Raw genomic sequence first — 22,588 nt, 5'->3', positions numbered from 1 at the left:
CGCACGTGCGCGCCCTCCTCGCCCCGTCGCCCCATCGGTCGTCGTCGTCCCTCCTAATCCCTCCCCGGGAGGACGCCCCCCTCCTCCTCCTCCCCCCGGACCACCACCTCCACCACCTGCACCGCCAGCTCCTCGTCAAGCACGAGATGAAGACGGAGGAGGAAGAGGAGGAGGCGGCGGAGGCGGCGGAGGAGGAGCTGGAGGGAGAGGGACCGCCGACCGCCGCCGACGGGTCCGAGGAGGCGTCGCCGGCGTCCGTGCTGGCGGAGCGCGTGGGCCTGGGCGGGGCCGGGGGCGGCGGGCGCAAGAGGAAGTCCAGACGCCGCAGCAGTGTCCCGTGTGCCAGAAGGTCATCCACGGCGCCGGGAAGCTTCCGCGGCACATGCGCACGCACACGGGGGAGAAGCCCTTCCAGTGCGGCACCTGCGGCGTGCGCTTCACGCGGTAATAAAAAAAACAAAACTAAACACACACTCCATTCCTTAGTTTTCCAGCTGGTTCTCACACCAGTGGTCCTTGAGGAGTAAAAAAAAACACACTCCATTCCTTGTTTTCCAGCTGGTTCTCACAACCAAGTGGTCCTTGAGGAGGTAAAAGAAAAACACACACTCCATTCCTTGTTTTCCAGCTGGTTCTCACAACCAGTGGTCCTTGAGGAGGTAAAAAAAAACACACTCCATTCCTTAGTTTTCCAGCTGGTTCTCACAACCAGTGGTCCTTGAGGAGGTAAAAAAAAACACACTCCATTCCTTGTTTTCCAGCTGGTTCTCACAACCAGTGGTCCTTGAGGAGGTAAAAAAAGAACACACACTCATTCCTTGTTTTCCAGCTGGTTCTCACAACCAGTGGTCCTTGAGGAGGTAAAAAAAAAAAACACACTCCATTCCTTGTTTTCCAGCTGGTTCTCACAACCAGTGGTCCTTGAGGAGGTAAAAAAAAAACACACACTCCATTCCTTGTTTTCCAGCTGGTTCTCAACAACCAAGTGGTCCTGCTTGAGGAGGTTCCAGGTGGTCCCTCCTCATACTAAATGATGGAGAGGTTGGTCGTCAAATGGACCCTTCTTGAGAGTGTAAAATTATTCTGTTCAAACATTTTATACCTTGCAAGTTACCTTACACTCAAATCAAATGCTCTTTATTTTAAAAACACTTTTAAAACAATATTTTACTCAGTCACAAATGGGTACAATTTCTGCATTGGAAGCAGCCATTTCTCTCAAATGCTATTCATACAAAATGGATGCTACACCCATGCAGTTTCACCAGGAGCTGCTTTTATACGTTTATGTGCTCTATACTATCAGTGGTTCTCAAATGGACGCTGACGGGTTCGTTTGGTTTCATTTTACTCTCTCAAGAGTTAATTTATTGTTGCAAACACCTGCATTAGGCTACTTAATTTACAAGAAGTCTACACAATTAGAGCATGTAAAACCATTCTTATCAACATCAAATGGTGGTCCGTGGCTCAAATGCTGAATATATATAAAATGGTCCTTGATATGAAATAGGTTGAAAACCACCGCCTTATTCTGTTCACCTAGAGCAGGGGGTCTCAACCCTTTTCATTTCAGGGCCCATTATATTTTCAGCATTTGATGAGATTTTAGCCTTTCTAGACCCCAAAAACTAAAGAATATTTTGTTGTCGTTGGATAAGATTTTTGTCTACCATTCCATGCTTTTGGCAAACGTTGACCAAAAAAATAACAATTATTCTACGTTCTATAATTGTGGGAGACTTCTTGTAAATGAAGTAATGCAGAAAATAATTTAACTCTTGAGAGCGTATACAATGAAACCAAATGTACGTCCGTATATACGCTGTACACGGCTCCATTTGATTTAATTTTACGCTCGCAAGAGTTAAAGATCTATTATGAGGGTCCATTTGGTTACCAACTCTCCGTCATTTTAGCTACACACGGGACCACCTGGAACCGCCTCAATTAAGGACCACTGTTGAGAACCACTGACCTAGAGAATCGCTATAGTGTTCCGAGTGATTAACATGTTGATTCAATGATCTCATGTTCTCTCTCTCTCTCTCTCTCTCTCTCTCTCTCTCTCTCTCTCTCTCTCCGCCCTCTCAGGAACGACAAGCTGAAGATCCACATGCGCAAGCACACGGGCGAGCGCCCGTACCCGTGCCCGCACTGCCCGGCGCGCTTCCTGCACTCGTACGACCTGAAGAACCACCTGTCTCTGCACAGCGGCGCGCGGCCCTTCGAGTGCCCGCTGTGCCACAAGGCCTTCGCCCGCGAGGACCACCTGCAGCGCCACCGCAAGGGCCACAGCTGCCTGGAGCTGCGCACGACGCCGGCCCCGCCGCGCCTACGGCGGCGGAGGGGGAGGAGGAGGAGGAGGAGGGCCCCCGGGCGAGGGCGAGGAGGAGGAGGAGGAGGAGGACGGCGGCGGCGGCAGGGGGGGGGGCCTCGGCTGACGTAGGAGGAGGAGGAGAAGACCCCCAGCACCACCAACACCACCACCACCAACACCACCACCTCCTGGAGCCCCTCGGCCCCCTGCAGGCTCACCCGTTCCTCCACCACCACCTGGGCGGAGGAGGAGGAGGAGGAGGCCCCGCCGCGCTGGTGTTCCCCCCCGCCGCGGAGATGAGGACAGGGAGAGGGAGCGCTCGCTGGCCCTCCAGGCGCTGGTCCAGCTGGGCCCGCACGCGCTGCACGCCTTCCCGGGCCTCCTGCGAAGCCTGGATCTGCGGGGAGGAGGAGTGGGAGGAGGAGGAGGAGGAGGAGGCGACATGGAGATGGAGGAGCTGGGAGGAGGAGGAGGAGGAATGCCCGCTCTCCTCCTCCTCCTGCCCGTCCTCGTGACAGATGGGCCGACGAAGAGGAGGAGGAGGAGGAGGAGGAGGTGGGAGGAGATGATGGCGAAGAGCAGGAGGAATAGAGAGCGAGAGAGAGTCTGTGTGCGTGCGTGCCGTGCGTGCGTGCGTGCGTGCGCGTGCGTTTGTCTCAGGTGGACTACCTGCCGCTCACTTAGTGGCGCTTAAAAAAACAGTCAAAAGAAAAAAAATCTAAAACGAGAGAAAGAGAAATAATTATATAAAAATGGAAAACGGGTTTTCTGATTATTATTTTTTTGTTTGTCTTCTGGCTCTTTTCATTTTTTATTTTATTTTCCTTATTTATTTTTTTTAATCTATTTTAAGTTTGTCATTTTTATTTGTTTCTGTATTTGAGTTTTTTTTTTTGAGCTGTTTGGTTTGTTTATTTTGCTGTATAATATGAGCATTATTGGGAAGCTTTTCTTTCACTATGCAAATTCCAGAGCTGTAAAAATGGAATGTTTTGTTCGGAATAATATATGCATTATTTTAGTTTAATCTACGTTATTGATTCAGGTGCAATTCTCAAGGTCATATCAGGTAGATGTGGACTAGCTTTAGAGTAGATGCCGCCATCTGGCGGCCACCGCTGGAATTACAATCAACTCAATCAGGCTGGCTTAGTTCATTTAGAAGCAATAACTTGCTGCTTTGATCTTTTTCTATATAGTCTTAAGAATGTTCCTTTACGCTGGGTGTTTATACCAAAGACTTTGGTTTATCTTGTTCTTGAAAAAAATAACTAAACCCTTTTGCGTTAACTTGAACGGAGACCGTGGACTCGTGGAGAAATGCAGCCAAGGTTTGGTTTATGGGAGACCTTCCACGATTCCCAAAAAGTTCTGAAAGCCATGATGAGGAAAGGACCTCTGAGCCTTCCTGTAAGATGCCTGACCAAAAAAGAAAGAACAAAAAGAGAGGGGAAAAGTTTAAGAGGTTTGTGTCGAGTTGCTGACTAGAAAATCTGGGTGGTTTTAAATTAATATTTTTTTATTTAGACAAGTCCTCCCTTTGCTAAAGGCTGTGTGTGAATGCAAGTCCTCCAAAATTCTTCTCCTATATGGGGCTTTCTATAAAAAGGGAAAGAATAGAGAGTGAGGGAGAGAGACAGAAAAAAGGGGGGGTAACGAAAGGGAAGGGATGAACAAAATGGCTGGCCCCGTTTTCTGTATTTATTTATTGTTATTTATTTAGGCTCGACTGTTGAAGCTGGTTGTGGAGCTTTTCCACGCTGACCAGACCACACGGTCCACCTCAGACCTGGTCCACCCCCCCCCAAAAAAACTCCCTCTTATTACAATGTCTTAATGCTTATAGAAGCCACGTTGTGCTTGGGACATATTTAGTACCTTCCTGCGGGGCGCTTTTTTTGTCTTTCTGTCGGTAATTTTTCTTTATGCATTGTTTGCACATTTTTAGCCCCACCAGGATCAACAACAACAACACAATAATAATAATAATAGCACATTCCATCGTCTGCGGTAAAGGGAACATAGCAACAACAAAAGAGAGAGAAGTTAGTAGTCAGGGGGGGTCAAAACTATTCAGGTGATATTATCGTTACGTGATATTATCGTTACGTGTGTAATGGTACTGTACGATTAGCCACGTGATGGTCTTATCTATGATATGTGTTGTCAATGTCGGGTGGAAACCTTGTATGTCCAAAACGGTTACTTTCCAGGAAATGGGGGGGGGGGGGGGGGTAAAAAAAAGAAAAACGGATGTCAACGTTATCTGCGACATACTAAAATCCTACTGTATACAGATTGTGCTTCTATGCCACGGCCCACTTCTGTGGGCAACGTGGAAGTGCCTGAGTCTCGCCTACAACAACAACAACTGTGGACTGTTTTTCTTTGGTCGATCAGGGGTTTTTTTTCAACCCTTTTCATTTCAAGGCCCACTATTTATTCGGCATTTGTGAGCCACGGTCCACCATTTGATAACAATTTATAGCCTCTCGGACCCAAAACTAAAGAATATGTTGTTGTTGGATTAAGGTTTTGTCTAGAATTCCATGCTTTTGGCAACAACCGCTGACCAAAATAACAATTATTTTAAACATTCTCTAATTGTGTATAGACTTCTTGTAAATGAAGTGACGCAGATGTCGTAACAATAATGTAACTCCCGAGAGCATGAAATGAAACCAAATGGACCCGTTTTACGCTATAGTTCGACTGAGCTCACCCCCTTTTCGAGTTGCGACACGACAGAATAGTAAATCATGTCTTGAGTGTTTATTGGCCCTAATGCCACTCAAAAAAGTGGCGGCTACTGGCCAATCACAGCACATCCTCGCACAAGTGCAGTGCCCGCAATCATGGCGTGTATCCACACTTTTCCTGGGCTGTGTGTGTGCTCCGGTTCCTGTCGATTTTGATCCAATGAAAGCCAATGAAACTGGTCAGATGACCAATGATATCCAATGACATCAACAGGAACTGGAGCACACACACAGCCCAGGAAAAGTGTGGATACAGTATGTACACACACACACACGCCATGATGTTTTTCGGGATGACACCGCTGATCCATAAGCTCACAACGTGCAGGCGTAGATGTGCATTTCTCGCCACTTTTGCGTGACACTCGTTGTCTTCCGTAGGGCATTAATTTATGAAACACAAAACGTAGACGATATGGAACATACAAGGTGTTCTGCCCGACGATGGCGATCACGGTACTGTACGATATGCCACATGGCGGTTTATGAGCCGTAAAGGGGGCGGGGCCCATTGGCGATGATGTCGTCGTCATCCCGCGTCTTTTCTTTCCCATTCCGCGCGCGGGTTGCTTCGTTGTTGATGAGCAACAACACCCAGCAAGGAGGCCCTGCTGCTATAATAGCAGCCAGCTAAAGTAATGTGTCGCTTCACGCTATATCGATTATGTCTTAAAGCGGAATTTGTATACTCCCGTATCGTGTTTGACGCGTCGCTTTGGACAAGCCGCATGCACGCCATCGCATACGGAGTACTGTATACGTTTGCCTTTTTAAAGCTCCAATCCGTTATACTTTCATGTCACTCCCCACCCGGGGGCTTCGAACCCCCCGGTCCCGTACTTGTTGGCGCGAGTTTACTGAGTTTTGAGTTATACGACCAGTATACGTGTCGTCCTCGACCACATGGTCTAATTTCCTTTAAGAGTTAAATTGTAATTAAACGCCAACGATCACGGATTGCAGCTTTAAAAGTTAAACGTTTCCTATTTGTAATTGCCCTTGTAGCCGCTGTGGCGTTGGAGTGCGGACCTGTGTGCACTATCCACTCCTCGCCGTGTAGAGAAAGAAAGACAAATATATATTTCTAAAAAAAAAAAGAAGATATTTGCACTGTGAGATTATTTTGAGAGCTTCAAGCTTGTTTTTTTGTTGTTTTTTTTTGTCCGTTAGATTCTTCTGATTCTTCCATATTAATGAATTCTGTCGGTTCTTCACTTCCTGTCCATTACGTCGTCCAACACAACTTCCTGCTGCATTCTACAGACTTTTATTAATAACTTTGGTAAATAATGTATACATGGATATTGGGGTGAAGTTGCCTTGGGATTAATAATTCTAATTATTTTTTGTGTTGCAACTATTCTCAGGAAATCTTGAGCAATGCACTAAGTGATTCTATGATATGAAACAGGGGAGGGAAGAGTTCAGATGTTTTTGGGAGTTGAGCCGCATACCCCTCGATCGTGTCATGTGAATGTCGGGACGTGTAGTCGATGACATTGTGTAACGTACCGTTTGTAGCCTGAAATCCACACAGCACATCCTCACTCCTAAGAGGGCCCATAATCGCTCGCCGGCGAGTATTCACACACCAAAGCATATTCACACACACACAGTCGATGCCTGACTAATACGGGTTGGTGCCTTTTTATTTGCGATGAAAAACGGGCCTTGTTCCGACTACAAAAAATGTATCACCGCATGATGTTCACGTTCTGTGCGAATGTACTATTAAAATGACGCAAAATAATGTTTCTAATTTATTTTTCCAGCTAATCACTTGCACAAAATGACAAAAGGGAGAGCCGCCGGCCCTGTCGCGTGACGACCTCAACACTTTACGCAGTGACGCCTGGTCAGTTCCCCTTGAAGTTTACCGCGCTACGCGCTCGCGTCTAATCCGTGGTGTTTCTCCGTGAATATCGTGTGCGTCCGAATGAGAGACACGCACACAAAGCGCACATTTTGAACGAAGGCAGACGGTATACGATACGGTCTATATGACTATTGGCCACCCAAACTGCGCACAAAGTTGTGCGAGCACAAAGCAAAGTGTGCTCTTCTCAATTGTAATAGTAGATACCGACCGAGCGTCCAAGTATGACCGCTTGGGAGTGAGAATGCGTTGTGAAATCCAACAGAATGGAAGTGAAACTTTCTGAGGTGTTGTTGGGATGTAAAAGAAGTGTGTGTGTGTGTGTGTGTGTGTGTGTGTGTGTCTGTGTTGTCGTCGTGTGGGATGGGTCAAGTGTGCGTTTGTTTTCTTGGCTTGGTGAAGGGATGTGGGTGGGGGTCCCGGTTTGAATAGAGACCCCGTTATCAGGGATACATTTTTGTTTTCAGTTATTTAGTTGACCTCAGAGATATTAAACTTATTTCTCATCATTTGTTTCCGATAATGTAAAGAAAACAAATAAAGAAAATATGTATCTTGTCTGGCGTTTGTCGTATTATTGGATTCTTATCAAAACAGTGACAATGGGATAACCTATTTAATAATTAGTTGACAAATGTCCCCTTGGTGTCAAATGCTAAGCTCTCTCTATCACTCTCACACACGTGTGTGTTTAGCACTGATTCTGTCATATAGCATAGGATAGGCTATTAGCTATAGTCTATAGAAAGAAGCAGTGCGTGCCTTACAGAAATAAACAGGGCACAAATAAGCACCTTGGCAGTGAGCTGGTGATGGTGGTGAGTGAGTGAGTGACGTTGAAGTTAATCTGATTACTTTTAATTCAATTAAGTTGACGCATCTCCCACAGCCTCACTGACACGCTTCCACGCGGCAGAATCCCTATATTATTAAGTAGTATTCTCATTTCATTCGTGTGATGTCTCTCGTCCAACCACCCTGCAGGTAAACAAAGCTAAACTGTATAGTTGTACGTGTTTAAACGAACCTATATGCTCTGACCTGAAAATAGCAGAGCTACAATAAGCTCACACTGTGAGCTTGTAGCTCTGCTATTTTCGTGTGTATGTCACACGGCCTGATTAAAAAACAATGCAATGTCTTCCTGACCTGCAGCAGGTGTTTCTAATTATGTTGCTTTTGATGTTGCGCACATAGGCGGCGGGTGCATAAGGCTAGGGAAGGCTTAGCCTTCCCAAAAATTATGCTGGGTATTTTTTTAAATATATATAATATATGTGCGCAGCATTATAGAAGGCTATTGTGTTTGTGTGTGTGTTGTCGCTGCCCCCTGGTGATCGCTGATCGGATATAGGCTATACACTATACAGCAACTGGCCTAATCAGCATATGATTGACTACTATTGGTATGTCTGTAAACCTCGTCCTTCCAATCGCTTTGTAGGCAGCAAAGAGTAGCGCGCGCTGGTTTGTTTTGGGAAACAGCAAAACGCAAAATGTCTTTTTCAAGGCAAAGATAAAGTAGCCTAATTCAGAAGAAGAAGCTGTGAGTCGGCTGTCAGAACTCAGTGCCCGCACGGTTCACAGTTCACACCACTGCAGCAACACTGACACGTTCAGCGGAGTGACTGCTGTCTCTGTGCCGTCTGTGAAGACAAGAGCCATGAGCCGCGACTCCCGGAGGGGCAGCAACACCGCCGGGTAATCTACACTGACTGACTCGAGACTTGAGAAAAAGACGTCCAAAAGTCGTTGTCTGTGTATAGGCTAATTCATTGGTAAAAGTATGCTAAATAACTCATTTTTAGACCATCTGGGAAATAAATAAATAAATAAATCCGCGGCGGCCTCGCTCCGCTCGGCCGCGAGAGTCCCCCCCCAACGCAATTCTATAGCCTACCCAAAGGTAAAACGCACCCGCCGCCTATGGTTGCGCACCTGTTGTATTTACGTCTTCCTGCTGCAGGATGTTACTGGGCCGTGTGCTTCTCGGCGCAGGTGTGCGCTCAGTTGTGACGCGTCCGTGTGTCCTCCCTCGCACCCTTGCCTCAAGCTACAGCACCGCAGCAAAACAGGTAGGTCTTGACTCTTAACTGTTCTTTGCCTTCTTCCACATATAGGCTACTATAGCACACTGTACTGTATTTAAATGTTTGCAGTGTTGGGTTAGCTACATGTAGCTTATAACTTGCCCAACACTGGTTTAAATTATTTATTTTATGTTTTTGAGTGATGCATGCAACCACTCCAAGGAACAGCAACTTTGGTGTAGAGCACATTAAAACCTTCTACAGAAACCTAAGTGTTTGTAAAGACGATTTTAAACTAGTTATGTTAACAACTGACGAGGTAGCATACTTAGGAAATTGAGTGCCCTCCAACCCCACAACCACAAGGCCACTGGCCATGACAATATTCCCTCCACATTTCTCAGAGACTCAGCCATCTCTATAGCTCCAATCATCACCCACATAGTAAACCTCTCCATCAAACAGGGACAGGTCCCCGAAGATTTCAAACTGGCCAAAGTAACCCCCTTGCTTGCACAAGAAAGGTAGTAAATTAGACCCTGGCAAGTGGCAACTATACCGCCCTATTTCTATTCTAAGCTCCAAATTGAAAGTGATGGAAAGTATACTCTATGAACAGGTTGAAAAATAGCCTATATCTTGCCACTAATAAATTAATGTACGAGTTCCAATCTGGCTTCAGAACATCCCACTCCACTGACACATTCGAGTCACCTTCTCTATTTGAGCGACCACATCAAACATGAGGTGGATGCTGGCAAATACTGCGGCATGGTCATGCTGGACCTCAAAAGGCTTTTGACACCGTGAACCACTCCATACTGGTTAACAAGCTAAAAGCAATTGGTTTCGATAGCACATCAGTGAGCTGGATGCAATCCTACCTGGAGGGGAGAGAACAGATGGTTGAGGTGAATGGAACACTTGAAGACCTTAACAGGAGCCCTTGTACAAGGTTTCTTTGACTATGCATGCACCTCCTGGTACCACAGCACCTCAAAGGCCCTTAAAACGAGTAAGACGCGCGAACGCGGGAAGCGAACGCTCAGCTCCATATATGGGCACAAAAGGGGCCAGGTCCACAACAAACAAATCACTGGCCCCTTTTGTGCCCATATATGGAGCTGGGGTACCTGGCCCCTTTTGTGCCCATATATGGAGCTGAGTGATTGCTGATGCAACACACTCCATATTTGGATAGCGGGACAGACACACGGACAGACAGACAGACACACAGACATGATCTGCTAGGTCTCATAGTAAGTGCTCACTGTGAGATAGGTTGGAAATGGGTGACGTCCTCCTTTAACTAAATAGGGATAATTGTAGGTTAATTAATGTTGTGGGAGCTTTGTATTACCTCCAGTAAGATATCTTTTTACAGTTAAAGAATGTGAGAAGTCATCCAACACACTAGGTTTTTTTAGGTAGAATGTAGGGGTAACTGTAAAACAATGTTCAAGTATTGTTATACATTTGAAAATAACTACAGGTTACTACTCCGGTATAACACTTTTGTTTGGATTAAACGGTTAATTCAGATTGTTGGACTTAAAGATGTAGGAAATATTTGCCATTAATATGGTGTTTGCAAATTGATTGCATGAGTCCCGTGGTGGGAGGTCTGGTTTTGGTGAATATAACTCCAAAATGTTCATTTTTCAGGAAATGAAAAATAAAAATAAATCAGGAAATGAAGAAAACCTTACTATATTTTGAAAACAAAGCAATACTGCCTCATCAAAGTTTGTGTTGATATTGTTAACTACTTGCACGAGAGTGGGGAGTTAGTTGCTTTAGCAGCGTTTTACTACTTTCCATTGGTTCAATATTTTCAAAACAACACACAATCGTAAAGGGTTTTCAATAGCACTGATTCATGCAACAATGAAGTTAGGTGCTTTTCTCCTGACAGCCACGAATACTGTAGCACAACTTTCGACATTCTGACAGGGACATTTATCTATAGGAGCATTATGGTGGCCTTAAAGTTATACCGTCAATGGCTAGGTTAGGCATACATACAGTATTATGTAATGTTAGTAGTAGTAGTAGAAGACTATAGTAGTCCTTATTGTAGTAACTCGGGTGTTCTGTCTGTCTCCAGGAGAAACCAAAGAAGACCAAGTTTGGTCCTCTGAGTGACCAGGACCGAATCTTTACTAACTTATATGGACGTCATGACTGGAAGTAAGAGACATCAATTCACTCTACTCTACCACTGTCGAACAAGTTTACAATGAAGCTTATCACAGTACTCTATGAATATAATTACAATTTACAGTGTTACATCTGTATAATACAACGTAACTTTATATGGGGTGGTTGTATTTTGTCTCCCCGCTCTTCTTTTGAGACATTTAGATCGTGTCAAAGCTCATCTAGGATCACAGGATCTGACACGAATTTTGACATTTTCACTGTTTCTGTGTTATTATGGGAATGCATTTTATTTTCTGTGTGTGTTTTTGATGTTATGACGTCTCTCCCTCCTCCTCCTCCTCCAACCAGGCTGAAGGGGGCACTGAAGCGAGGAGACTGGTATAAGACCAAGGAGATCATCCTGAAAGGTTCAGATTGGATCATAAATGAAGTGAAGGTTTCTGGGCTGCGGGGGAGGGGAGGGGCCGGCTTCCCCACTGGCATGAAATGGAGCTTCATGAACAAACCCTGCGATGGCAGGTAATAATAATAATAATAATAACAATAACATTATGCTTTTAAGTACTGTACTTTCTTAACCTGGGTATCTGTGTATTGTGTCTGTATGTTGCTTTTTTTAAAACACTGAACAAATGAACACTCCTACTTGGCTACGTTCGGATTTTCCGAACGTAGCTCGTCGGGAGAGACTCCAGACCTGAATCGCCAGAACATATTTTCTTATTGGGCGTGGCTAGCGATTCAGGGCTGGAGCCAGGCTTAGTTATGGCCTACTAGTGCACAAACAGAGCACGCAAGTACTGTCGACCGCTACGAACTTTCAAATCTCAGCCTCTCTGTAAAACATTGAAATTAAATACTGAAGTTGGGTTATAACTGGCTGTCAATGGTGACGTAATTACGATATGTTTCAATATTGGTTGGGTGACAGGTAACGTATACATGTATGTAAGCTATAAGTTGTAAGTTGAAAGTACAATACTGTGGTTGGCTGGCTTTTTTGTGTGTATATGCTTGGTAGGTATACTGAGGTTGATGGTGACGTTATAATTAAGATATGTTTCAATGTCGGGTTATAACTTGGCTGTCGATTGTGACGTAATTAGGATATGTTTCAGTGTCGGGTGAATTAAAGGTATAATGTCTCTATGTATACATGTATGTAATCTGAAACTTATTACGTCACCATCAAAGCTGAGATCAGATTCTAAAAAATGTCAGTCGTTCTTCTCGAGTTCTTCTCGATTTTTCAAAAATAGCAGACCTACAAGCTCGTAGCGCGCCACTCGGTGGCGCGCTATGAGCTTGTAGATCTGCTATTTTTCAATAGCTGAAGCATAACATGATGCTAATACCAAAATGGGTTCCCGTTCAGAATGGGTTAATTACATCACCATCAATACATACCAAGCATATACTGTACACGTTCATTCGTACCAGCACGACCACAATACCTGCGCGCTCTGCTTGTGCAAGTAATTCAACTAATACTGCCGCCGTCCCTCTCGTCGTAGGAGCTGTCGTCGTCGTCCGTGACGTTGACGCCGCTCCACGCGAAGACCGGCCGGGGCGCTTCCAGTGACATCATCATTAGGCAGATTTGTTTTTAAACAAGATTTTTTTTACAAAAATGTTTAGATTTTCTTTATCGTGAGAACGATGGCTTCCATTTTCGCATTGCAACTTTTCAGGACTAGAAAGCCTGCAGTTTCTATTAGCTTGTATTCCCCATTGATGATGTCACTGGAAGACGGTTTCTGAACTGCCCACAGCCCTTCCTATGAGACACAGACAGAGTAGAAAAACATTGCGCCATTTCTTCATGATTATTAGTGAGGACTTATTATATGAAGATAGGTTGAAAAGTGGTGAAGTGGTCCTTTAAGGAGTTCCCAATGACACGCCCATATACCGGTGACATCAGGAATGTCCATATATGGGCATGAAAGGGACAAGGACTGACAGATAGAGAGATCTCCATATATGGCCATGTCAACATGTCCATTTTATGGGCATAAAAGTGACACAGGCAGACGGATGCTTGTTTACATATGATTATGTAAATAGTGTTTTGATGTTTAATTTACATCATATTTAGCGGAATTGTCAGCTCTTATCATCATGCATCATCTCATACTGGCCAATCAGAATGCCTGTCGCCTGTGATTGGTTATAGCTGATTTGCTCGTTTACATATGACGTAAAATGTTCCCTTCAATGTCAATGGCGTTTAATGTTTTGATGTTTAATTTACGTTGTCTCTGATGTCATGGACACTGGGCTCACTTCCTTCCTGGACTACATGTTGTCTCCGTAAGACAGCTCTCCCCCCCTATCCACAAGGAGGAGCAGTGCACCATATATGGAGCTGAGTGGACCTGGCCCATTTTGTGCCCATATATGGAGCTGAGTGATTGCTGATGCAACACACTCCATATTTGGATAGCGGGACAGACACACGGACAGACAGACACACAGACAGACATGATCTGCTAGGTCTCATAGTAAGTGCTCACTGCGTTCGCAAAAACACCATTTCATGGTTTCCAACACTACATGCGTGGCTGTCCTGCGTTTGGGTCCTTATTACCTCACCTACAGCAGGACAGGACCAGCACCAGCAGCGCCAGGACCAGCAGCACCGTCAGCACCCCAAAGTCGTCCGCCAGCTTCCCCCGGCTGGTAGGCTGGTAGGCTGGTGCTGGAGCACCCACGGGCACCGTGAAGGTCCTGGCATCCGTTCCCGCCCCGTTGCTCACGCTGCAGGTCACGGACACGAACTGTCCGCTGGGGACCTGCACGGTGACGTTGCTGGTGGCCGTGCCGTCCCTCTCGTCGTAGGAGCTGTCGTCGTCGTCCGTGACGTTGACGCCGCTCCACGCGAAGACCGGCCGGGGCGCTCCCCGAGCCTCGCAGGCCAGCCGGGCCAAGCCGCTCTCGTTAATGGCACTGCTCTGGGTCAGACTGGTGATCACGGGGGGGCAGCTCTCTCCGTACAGGCCGCTGGTCACTGAGCCCATGATGCTCTCCCGGACCGGGAGAGGGACGGAGGCCGCGACGCCGAAGAGCAGGAGGAGGAGGAGCATCAACGTGAGGGCAGATGAAGGCATTCCGCAGGACACTCTGGGACGGAGAGAGAGAGAATGGATGCTTTCTCTCAAAAGCTGGCTGCTGGAAGCGTATTATGCGCTCACTCACATCATTTGAGTGTGCCCTCCAAGCTGCTTTTATGGATGGATATACTGTAGACGATGTCACACTGATGTCACAGTGATGTCACAGTGACTGGCCTCCAACTAACGTGGCCGGTGGCGGCATGTTGGAGGACCACATCGTGTCACCATGACTCAACCATAACCATTTCAGTCCATTCTGGAAGGCAACCCCTCTTGTTGTTTTAAGCATTGTTGCGAACGCAGTGAGCACTTACTATGAGACCTAGCAGATCATGTCTGTCTGTCCGTGTGTCTGTCCCGCTATCCAAATATGGAGTGTGTTGCATCAGCAATCACTCAGCTCCATATATGGGCACAAAATGGGCCAGGTCCACTCAGCTCCATATATGGTCACAAAAGGGGCCAGGTCCACATATACAGTAACAGCGGGACAGACAGACAGACAGACAGACAGACAGACATGATCTGCAGGGTCTCAGCTGCGTTCGCTTCCCGCTTTTGCGCGTCTTACTGGTATGTCATACTGTACCTATCTTCATATAATAGGTCCTCACTAATAATCATGATAAAATGGCACGATTTTTTTCTACTCAGTCTGTGTCTCATAGGAGGGCTGTGGGCAGTTTAGAAACCGTCTTCCAGTGACATCATCATTAGGCAGATTTGTTTTTAAACAAGATTTTTTTTACAAAAATGTTTAGATTTTCTTTATCGTGAGAACGATGGCTTCCATTTTCGCATTGCAACTTTTCAGGACTAGAAAGCCTGCAGTTTCTATTAGCTTGTATTCCCCATTGATGATGTCACTGGAGGACGGTTTCTGAACTGCCCACAGCCCTTCCTATGAGACACAGACAGAGTAGAAAAAAATTGCGTCATTTCTTCATGATTATTAGTGAGGACTTATTATATGAAGATAGGTTGAAAAGTGGTGAAGTGGTCCTTTAAGGAGTTCCCAATGACACGCCCATATACCGGTGACATCAGGAATTTCCATATATGGGCATGTCAACATGTCCATTTTATGGGCATAAAAGTGACACAGGCAGACGGATGCTTGTTTACATTTTATGTTTTATAGTTTTATGTAAATAGTGTTTTGATGTTTAATTTCATATTTAGCGGAATTGTCAGCTCTTATCATCATGCATCATCTCATACTGGCCAATCAGAATGCCTGTCGCCTGTGATTGGTTAATAGCTGATTTGCTCGTTTACATATGACGTAAAATGTTCCCTTCGATGTCAATGGCGTTTAATGTTTTGATGTTTAATTTACGTCGTATTTAGCGGAACTCCGACGTAATTTCTCCGTTCATTGTCAATGGCAAATATTGAGACGTGGCGGGGACAAGATTTAGCAGACATTTGACCTGATTTCTCCGTTCATTGTCAATGGCAAATCTTGAGAGACGTGTGGGGACAAAAGCTGTATGTAGGAGAGGCTCGCGCCCCTTAAAAACTAAGCCAGTCACAAGATGTATTTACAGTATAACATTGGCCATACATGACGCATCATGTCCTCAAAGTTTGTTTAACTGCTGCTCTAAACAAACATTAAAAGTTTGCATGTTCTCCCCGTGTCCTTCTCACAAAAAACATGCAGTAATCCTGGTCTCTAAACTGCCTCCCCCTGGCCAGCCGGTGGCGCCTGATGGAGGGGAAAGGAACTGGTCGGAATAACGTGTTCCTTCCACGCGTTACGTCCAACCAGGGAAACTCCCCCCCTGTCAGGTGTAAAAGGAGCAACTTGGACACTCAGGCATGGAGGAAGCAAGAGTTCAAGTCCGTTGCTCTCCCCAGGTTGGCGGAGGGTGTGTAGAGCCCATGAGGATCACATTAGATAATTGACACAGGGGTGAACAATGGGTTAAAAAATCGTGGTATAAAAAAGCCCAAATAAGTGGTGGATGTGCTGTTTGCAGGCCTAAGTACCTGGTGGTCAACGCAGACGAGGGCGAGCCAGGGACCTGTAAGGACAGAGAGATCATGCGCCACGACCCTCACAAACTCCTCGAAGGCTGCCTGGTGGCCGGCGCGGCCATGGGAGCCCGCGCCGCCTACATCTATATCAGAGGAGAGTTCTACAACGAGTCCTCCAACTTACAGGTATATATACATGTAGCAATAACCAAACAAATAAAGCTATTAAGTGTTTAATAGATTATTATACTAAGAATATACTGTACTAATTACACCATTCAGTCTGTCTGACAGATCTGGAACAATGAGAATAATACCAGCAATGGTTTTCCTGGCCTGTATGGTCATTAAGAGAAGATTTGTTTTTGGCTTTGTTATTCTTGGAAATGTTCCTGCAGGTTAACAGACTTTAAGTCCGTCAGCGGGTTTGTAATATTGCACAAATATAAAAGTATATTAACCGATTACATGCCGCAACGATATAGGCGGTGATGTGAGGCTAGTGCCGGTGGAATGCGTGACATAAACAAAGAAGAGCCCAGGGACGTGCAGAGAGTGTTTGCAAATGTTTTCCCAGTTTGAATAGGTTAAGCAGTGCATTTATTTATTTCTGCCTTTATTGATAGTTACTAGTGAAGATAGGAGAGTAGAGAGAGAGAGAGAGAGAGAGAGAGAGAGAGAGAGGGAGAGACACGCAGCAAAGGTTGTCATGAATGGGACTTGTCTTGAACACGTGACGTGCTGTCAGGCATGCGCCTGGACCACTAGGCCAGCGGGTGCCCTGTATTGTTGTTTTTGGTGGGGGCTGTATTAAAATCATCATGTGGATGGCGGATGGATGTCACAAACGTAAATTGCACTGATGTCAGACCACAACTGAAACTGTTGCCTTGAATGCCACAGACGAAAAACAGTCTAAGTCCACACTATTGATCCATAATGTATAAATGATTGATAAGGGGTGATTTGAACATGTGGACCCTGGGGGGTGGGGGGACATGTCTTTCTTTTGTTGATTGTTGATGTTGAAACCGTTAGTCCTTTCTCCAGCATCTGGAACGGGACCTCCGATCTGAACACGTTGAAACTTGTAGTCCTTTGCCCTGGAGGAACGCATCCTGATTGGGTTCACGACCCAAGAAGTTCCTCAGCATTTCCTTGGCATTCTTAGAACCACCAGGCTTCAGGATGCAATTTCTGTAGTCCAAACCCACCTTAGGGTTCATGATGCCTTCCCGTTTGAAACGGCTGTAGAACATGTCCATGGCCAACACCTCACTCCACAGGTAGCCATAGTACTGGCCATCTAATATGTCAATCCATTCAGAAGGGATCACTCCCAGACTCTTCGGATGGGTGTAAAGTCGTTGCTCCAATTTAGCTAGTTTTATCTTAGCCAGGAATTCCCTACGGGCGATTGCGGGACGAGATTTGATGAGTTCGTCCAGCAGGTCGTCAGGAATCGGAGCTCCCGTCTTGTAGTGTTTAGAAATTCTCTGTAGTGGTTCCTTCTCCCAAACCCAGTTTTCCAACATCCGGGACGGAGCTTCTACAAAGTCCTTCTCCACGTGGAATGCGGCGTAGTCGACCTGAGCACAGAGGTTGTGCATGACGTGACCAAACTCATGGAAGAATGTGGTCACTTCTTCATGCGTCAGGAGGGAGGGGTTGGCTTTGGTTGGTTTTTTGAAATTGGTGACTATGGCAGCAACAGCCTTCTGTCTACTCCCATCAGACAGCAGACAGCCGGGCTGCAGCATGATGCAATATCCACCGACATACCTGTTGATGTACTTTCCCTCTCTGGTGAGCAGGTCGAGGTAGAACTGTCCGACAGTCTGTCCACAGGAGCGGTCAGTGACGCAGTACAGAGTGACATCAGGATGCCACACGGGGGCGCCGTGCACCAGGCTGAACGACAGACCCAGCAGGTCCTGGAAGATGTCCAGCAGACCATGGGTCACAACCTCCAAGGGAAAATACTCCTTCAACTGGCACGTACGCTTGGCCTTTGGACTCTCCTCATCTCCCAGTGTCTTTGGACTCTCCTCATCTCCCAGTGTCTTTGGACTCTCCTCATCTCCCAGTGTCTTTGGACTCTCCTCATCTCCCAGTGTCTTTGGACTCTCCTCATCTCCCAGTGTCTTTGGACTCTCCTCATCTCCCAGTGTCTTTGGACTCTCCTCATCTCCCAGTGTCTTTGGACTCTCCTCATCTCCCAGTGTCTTTGGACTCTCCTCATCTCCCAGTGTCTGACTCTTCAGCTTACGGGTCAGCTCGTCCAGGAAGATGGAGAGCTTGTTGGCAGACCGCACCATGTTGCTCCTCAGGGCAAAGTCAGCGTAGGTTTTGAAACCCAGCAAAGCGCTCTTCTGAGAACGTAGCTTCAACACCTCTCCGTTGGTTAAATTCCATACATGTATTAACTTCTTCTTAATGTCATTTAGCCTTTTTTGTTTATCTTTGGGGAGATGCAATCCATTCCTATGTGTGATGTTTTCCTGCATGTATGTCTCCATGTATACCTCTGTAAGACTTCTTGCATCCACCTTCATCCCCAGAGCTTCGATCCATAAGCCACCGGGACTACCCTCGTACGTCCCAGTCTTTGTGATATGACTACGTAGATTATTTATATACTTACTACTGAATTTCATCTTGTCTTGTATGTCTTGTATGCTCTCCCCAAGCCGCATATGTACGTATCTCTTATCCTCTGCAGTAAGACTGTCTTCGTCCACCTTCATCGCCAGAGCAAGAATCCTCTGGTAGACGTCCTTTGTCATGCTCACGTCTATGAACTCTTTTTGCATCTTATATGCATCCCAGCTGGCGGTCCTCACCTTCTTACTGGGAGAAACCTTGCACTGGAAGAAGATCAAGTACTGCATGGAATCGCACTCAGTTTCCATGTCGGCCAGGGCCTTCACGGTGTTGTTGAAGGTCACACCGTCCAGGTCCAGGGAGCCCACACATTCTTGCACTTGGCAATGACCTCGTCAGACTTCAGCCGGGTCTGTTCAGGGCTCAGATCCAAGTGCGGGTAGTCCTCAGTGCAAGCCCGAGCAGGGCTGTTGAAATCCACCTCTCCTGTAGATTCCATGTTAGTGCAAATTCTTTTTGGATCTTGCACTTTTGGCACAGTTGTATATTGTAGTATGAAGGGATTTCCCTGCACCCTCCCTCATGTGTTTGGATCAAAAGGTGTGGCAGCAAGGACTTCAGTGTATCGATGCTAAATAAAGGAATGCAGAGATTCACTTTGGACAGTCTGTGACATCAAAGACAGCTTGACAGTTAAACTTCAACTGAAAATCGCACCCGTGTGAACTGTGAAGTGAGGGGCGCTCTTATCATCACACGTGACGTCATCATACTGTATATATATATATATATATATATACATATGCAATGTTCAATTAATTTCAATTCAACAGGCTTTATTGTCATGAGAAAACATACGTTTAGCCTACATTGCCAAAGCAAAAAGTGGAACAATGCAATACAATCACTATACGCGCACATGGATGCACGCACGCACGCACACACCACACTATACCATTTCACCATAAAGCTTTGAGTTCGTGGAGTTTTTGTTTTTGGTTGCATTCCTAATTAAGCCACTCAAAGTTTGATGACTGGCAACGACCAACGGAGTAAATCCGCTAGGAGACTGTAGTATGATCAATTAAGTAGGGCATTAATTCGCGACAATAGTCAAAAAACACAAAATGATAAATATGATTGGAGATAAGAGGTTTCTGCCCGACAGCAACGATATGAAGACAAAAGCCCTAATTCGCACAGAATTACAGGGACCACAGGTCACTTCTTCTTATTATCACGGAGGACGTCTGTGTTTTTATTCCCATGCGAACAGTATAGGGCCAAAGTTGAAAAATCGTGTTCCTTCCACGCGCTACGGCTACGTCCAACCAGGGAAACTCCCCCCTGTCAGGTGTAAAGGAGCATCTTGGACACTCAGGCATGAAGGAAGCATGAGTTCAGGTCCGTTGCTCTCCCCTTGTCCCCCATATATGGGGACTAGGTTGGTGGAGGGTGTAGAGTGAGAGTCCCAGGATCACATTAGATGATTGACACAGGGGTTGAAAAATGGGTTACAAAATCGTGGGATAAAAAAAATATATTAGAAAGTTGAAAAATGCATGGGTGAAATGTTCCTATATATAACGCCACGTCCGTCCGTCTCTCTGCCAGGTGGCAATCGACGAGGCGTACAAAGCCAAGCTGATCGGCAGGAACGCGTGCGGCTCGGGCTACGACTTCGACGTGTTCGTGGTGAGAGGGGCCGGGGCGTACATCTGCGGCGAGGAGACGGCCCTCATCGAGTCCATCGAGGGGAAGCAGGGGAAGCCCCGCCTCAAACCGCCCTTCCCCGCCGACATCGGTATTATAATGTCTGACGCAGTGGTTTGTTGTTTTTGGCTATAGCGACTTTTGATTTGAGTTGTATAGTCACGGTGTCTTGGATACTTTTCATTTAGTTTTAGTCAAATTTTTAGTCACCCGGAATGTTTTAGTGTTAGTCTAGTTTTAGAACTACAGTTCATTTAGTCGACTAAAATGCCGCCGTAATGGTTGTTTTTACGACCTGCTGAAAATAGCCGACCTACAAGCTCACACCGCGTCGCGCTGTGACGTGTTGTGAGCTTGTAGATCTGCTATTTTCAGCACGCAACCAATTGTAGAAATGACTTGTACTGGATCTCTTGTCCATTGGTACCTTCCTAACGTTTTAGTCTAGTTTTTATTTGTTGACGGAATTGTCAATATATTTAGTCTTAGTTTTAGTCGTCGTAGCTTAGTTCTTATTTAGTTTCCATTGAGTTTTTGTCAGTGGAAAAAGGTAGTCGACGAAAAAAAAATTCGTCTTAAGTTTTAGTCGACGAAATCAACACTGGCCTGATGTACTGTACTGTACTATACTGTACTACACTGTACGCTGGGGTTGAATATAACCTGCACATGATGCACATGATCGCAGTCTTGTAAATGTGCTATTCTCGGCGTGCAATGCACTATATATGGTTGAAGTATGTAAGCAGGAATTATATATTATATGCTTTCATATGATGATGTTTTGTAAGAGATACTATAGTTATGTGAACTCATCAGAAACAAGTCATAATATGGAGAAAGAAATTAGACGCGTCCGAAGTGAGTGGTACTGTACTGTACTGTACTGTGCTGTACTGTACTGTACTGTACTGTACTGTACTGTACTGTACTGTACTGTACTGTACTGTACTGTACTGTACTGTACTGTACTGTACTGTACTGTACTGTACTGTACAAGCCCTCCTCCCTGGCCTGTGTGTGTATGTGTGTTAGGCTGTGCAACAGTGGCACTTGGTGGTGATCAAACGCTATTGTCGTGCTCGAACACAGACACACACACACACACACACACACACACACACACACACACACACATAGCTGTCTATAGGAGTGGTTGCAGCACCACCACCAAAAATCACACCCATGAGAAGTAAGGGGCGCTCTCATATCATCGGCGTACATCATCATGACTGCCACGTCAATTTGCTCAGACACGCATGACGTACATTCTCCTTTCATCGCCAATGGCAAAAATGTGACACGAGTTGGGACAAAAAGCTGTATATAGGAGGGGCTATAGCGCCCCTCAAAAACAACATGGCAGCATGGCGTTTTCAATAGGGCTTACAGTACGTGGTTAAGGGAATGCCAACCGTCCGCCATGCAGGCATCCTGACCTGGAAATATATCTTTCTGTCTTATTGACGAGCTGGACAGAGAGTTATAGTTTACATTTGCATAAACACTATTATAGCAATGATTCATCATCAGAAGATGGAGCTATATAAAACACAAAAGAATGTCACAGCCCCTGTTAGTGATTCAATAACGGTTCAGTTGAGTGAGGGGCGCTCTGTTCATCATCATCATCATCATACATCATCTCATCCCGGCCTATCACAATTTACACAAACACTCAAAACCGGCCATTGATTGTCAACGGCATTCAATGTTTGCGTTCGCACAAACACCAAAACAAACAGGACAAACGTTTGTGTTCCTCAAAGCTATGACATAGGAGGGGCTAAATACTCAAATGGACAACCTTGCCAAGGTTATAATAGTTAACTAAAACGAACTAAAAAAACAAAAACTAGAATAAAAAAAAACATTTTAGTTAACTGAAACTAATTAAAAAATTAAAAAAAAAATTAAAAAACTAAACTGAAGCTGTATTGTGTGTCCTCAAAACTAACTGAAATGATAGACAAAATACCCTTAGTTTTTTTTTTATCAACATGTATATATATGCCTTTCGGATA

The 22,588-nt window shown here is 45.5% G+C and overlaps 3 protein-coding genes across 3 annotated transcripts in view; 2 read left to right on the top strand and 1 right to left on the bottom strand.

The window, feature by feature from the left end:
* The window catches only part of zbtb7b (zinc finger and BTB domain containing 7B), a 42,128-nt gene extending 39,552 nt beyond the window's left edge, over nucleotides 1-2,576 (top strand). The window contains 3 exon segments of the mRNA XM_080768369.1: nucleotides 72-312; nucleotides 315-444; nucleotides 2,095-2,576. Of these exon segments, the coding sequence (XP_080624495.1) occupies nucleotides 72-312; nucleotides 315-444; nucleotides 2,095-2,449 (726 nt within the window). The 3' untranslated portion in view covers nucleotides 2,450-2,576.
* Nucleotides 2,577-8,922: 6,346 nt separating this feature from the next.
* Nucleotides 8,923-22,588, top strand: part of LOC308318741 (NADH dehydrogenase [ubiquinone] flavoprotein 1, mitochondrial-like) — a gene marked incomplete at both ends in the record, with an annotated part of 19,578 nt that continues 5,912 nt past the window's right edge. The window contains 5 exons of the mRNA XM_080768368.1: nucleotides 8,923-9,030; nucleotides 11,093-11,175; nucleotides 11,497-11,667; nucleotides 16,250-16,433; nucleotides 20,466-20,655. Coding sequence (XP_080624494.1) covers nucleotides 8,923-9,030; nucleotides 11,093-11,175; nucleotides 11,497-11,667; nucleotides 16,250-16,433; nucleotides 20,466-20,655 — 736 coding nt within the window. The remainder of the gene's footprint in view (nucleotides 9,031-11,092; nucleotides 11,176-11,496; nucleotides 11,668-16,249; nucleotides 16,434-20,465; nucleotides 20,656-22,588) is intronic.
* On the bottom strand, nucleotides 17,282-19,159 carry LOC308317913 (thimet oligopeptidase-like; the record flags this gene model as incomplete). The annotated part of the gene is made up of 1 exon (XM_080767262.1): nucleotides 17,282-19,159. The coding sequence occupies one exon, from the start codon at nucleotides 19,157-19,159 to the stop codon at nucleotides 17,282-17,284; it is 1,878 nt and encodes a 625-aa protein (XP_080623388.1).

The sequence above is a fragment of the Protomyctophum bolini genome (assembly GCF_963924005.1).
Source record: "Protomyctophum bolini genome assembly, chromosome: 7".
Classification (NCBI taxonomy): domain Eukaryota; kingdom Metazoa; phylum Chordata; class Actinopteri; order Myctophiformes; family Myctophidae; genus Protomyctophum; species Protomyctophum bolini.
The sequence above is the reverse complement of the archived record's forward strand: the minus strand, read 5'-3'. Positions and strand labels throughout refer to the sequence as shown.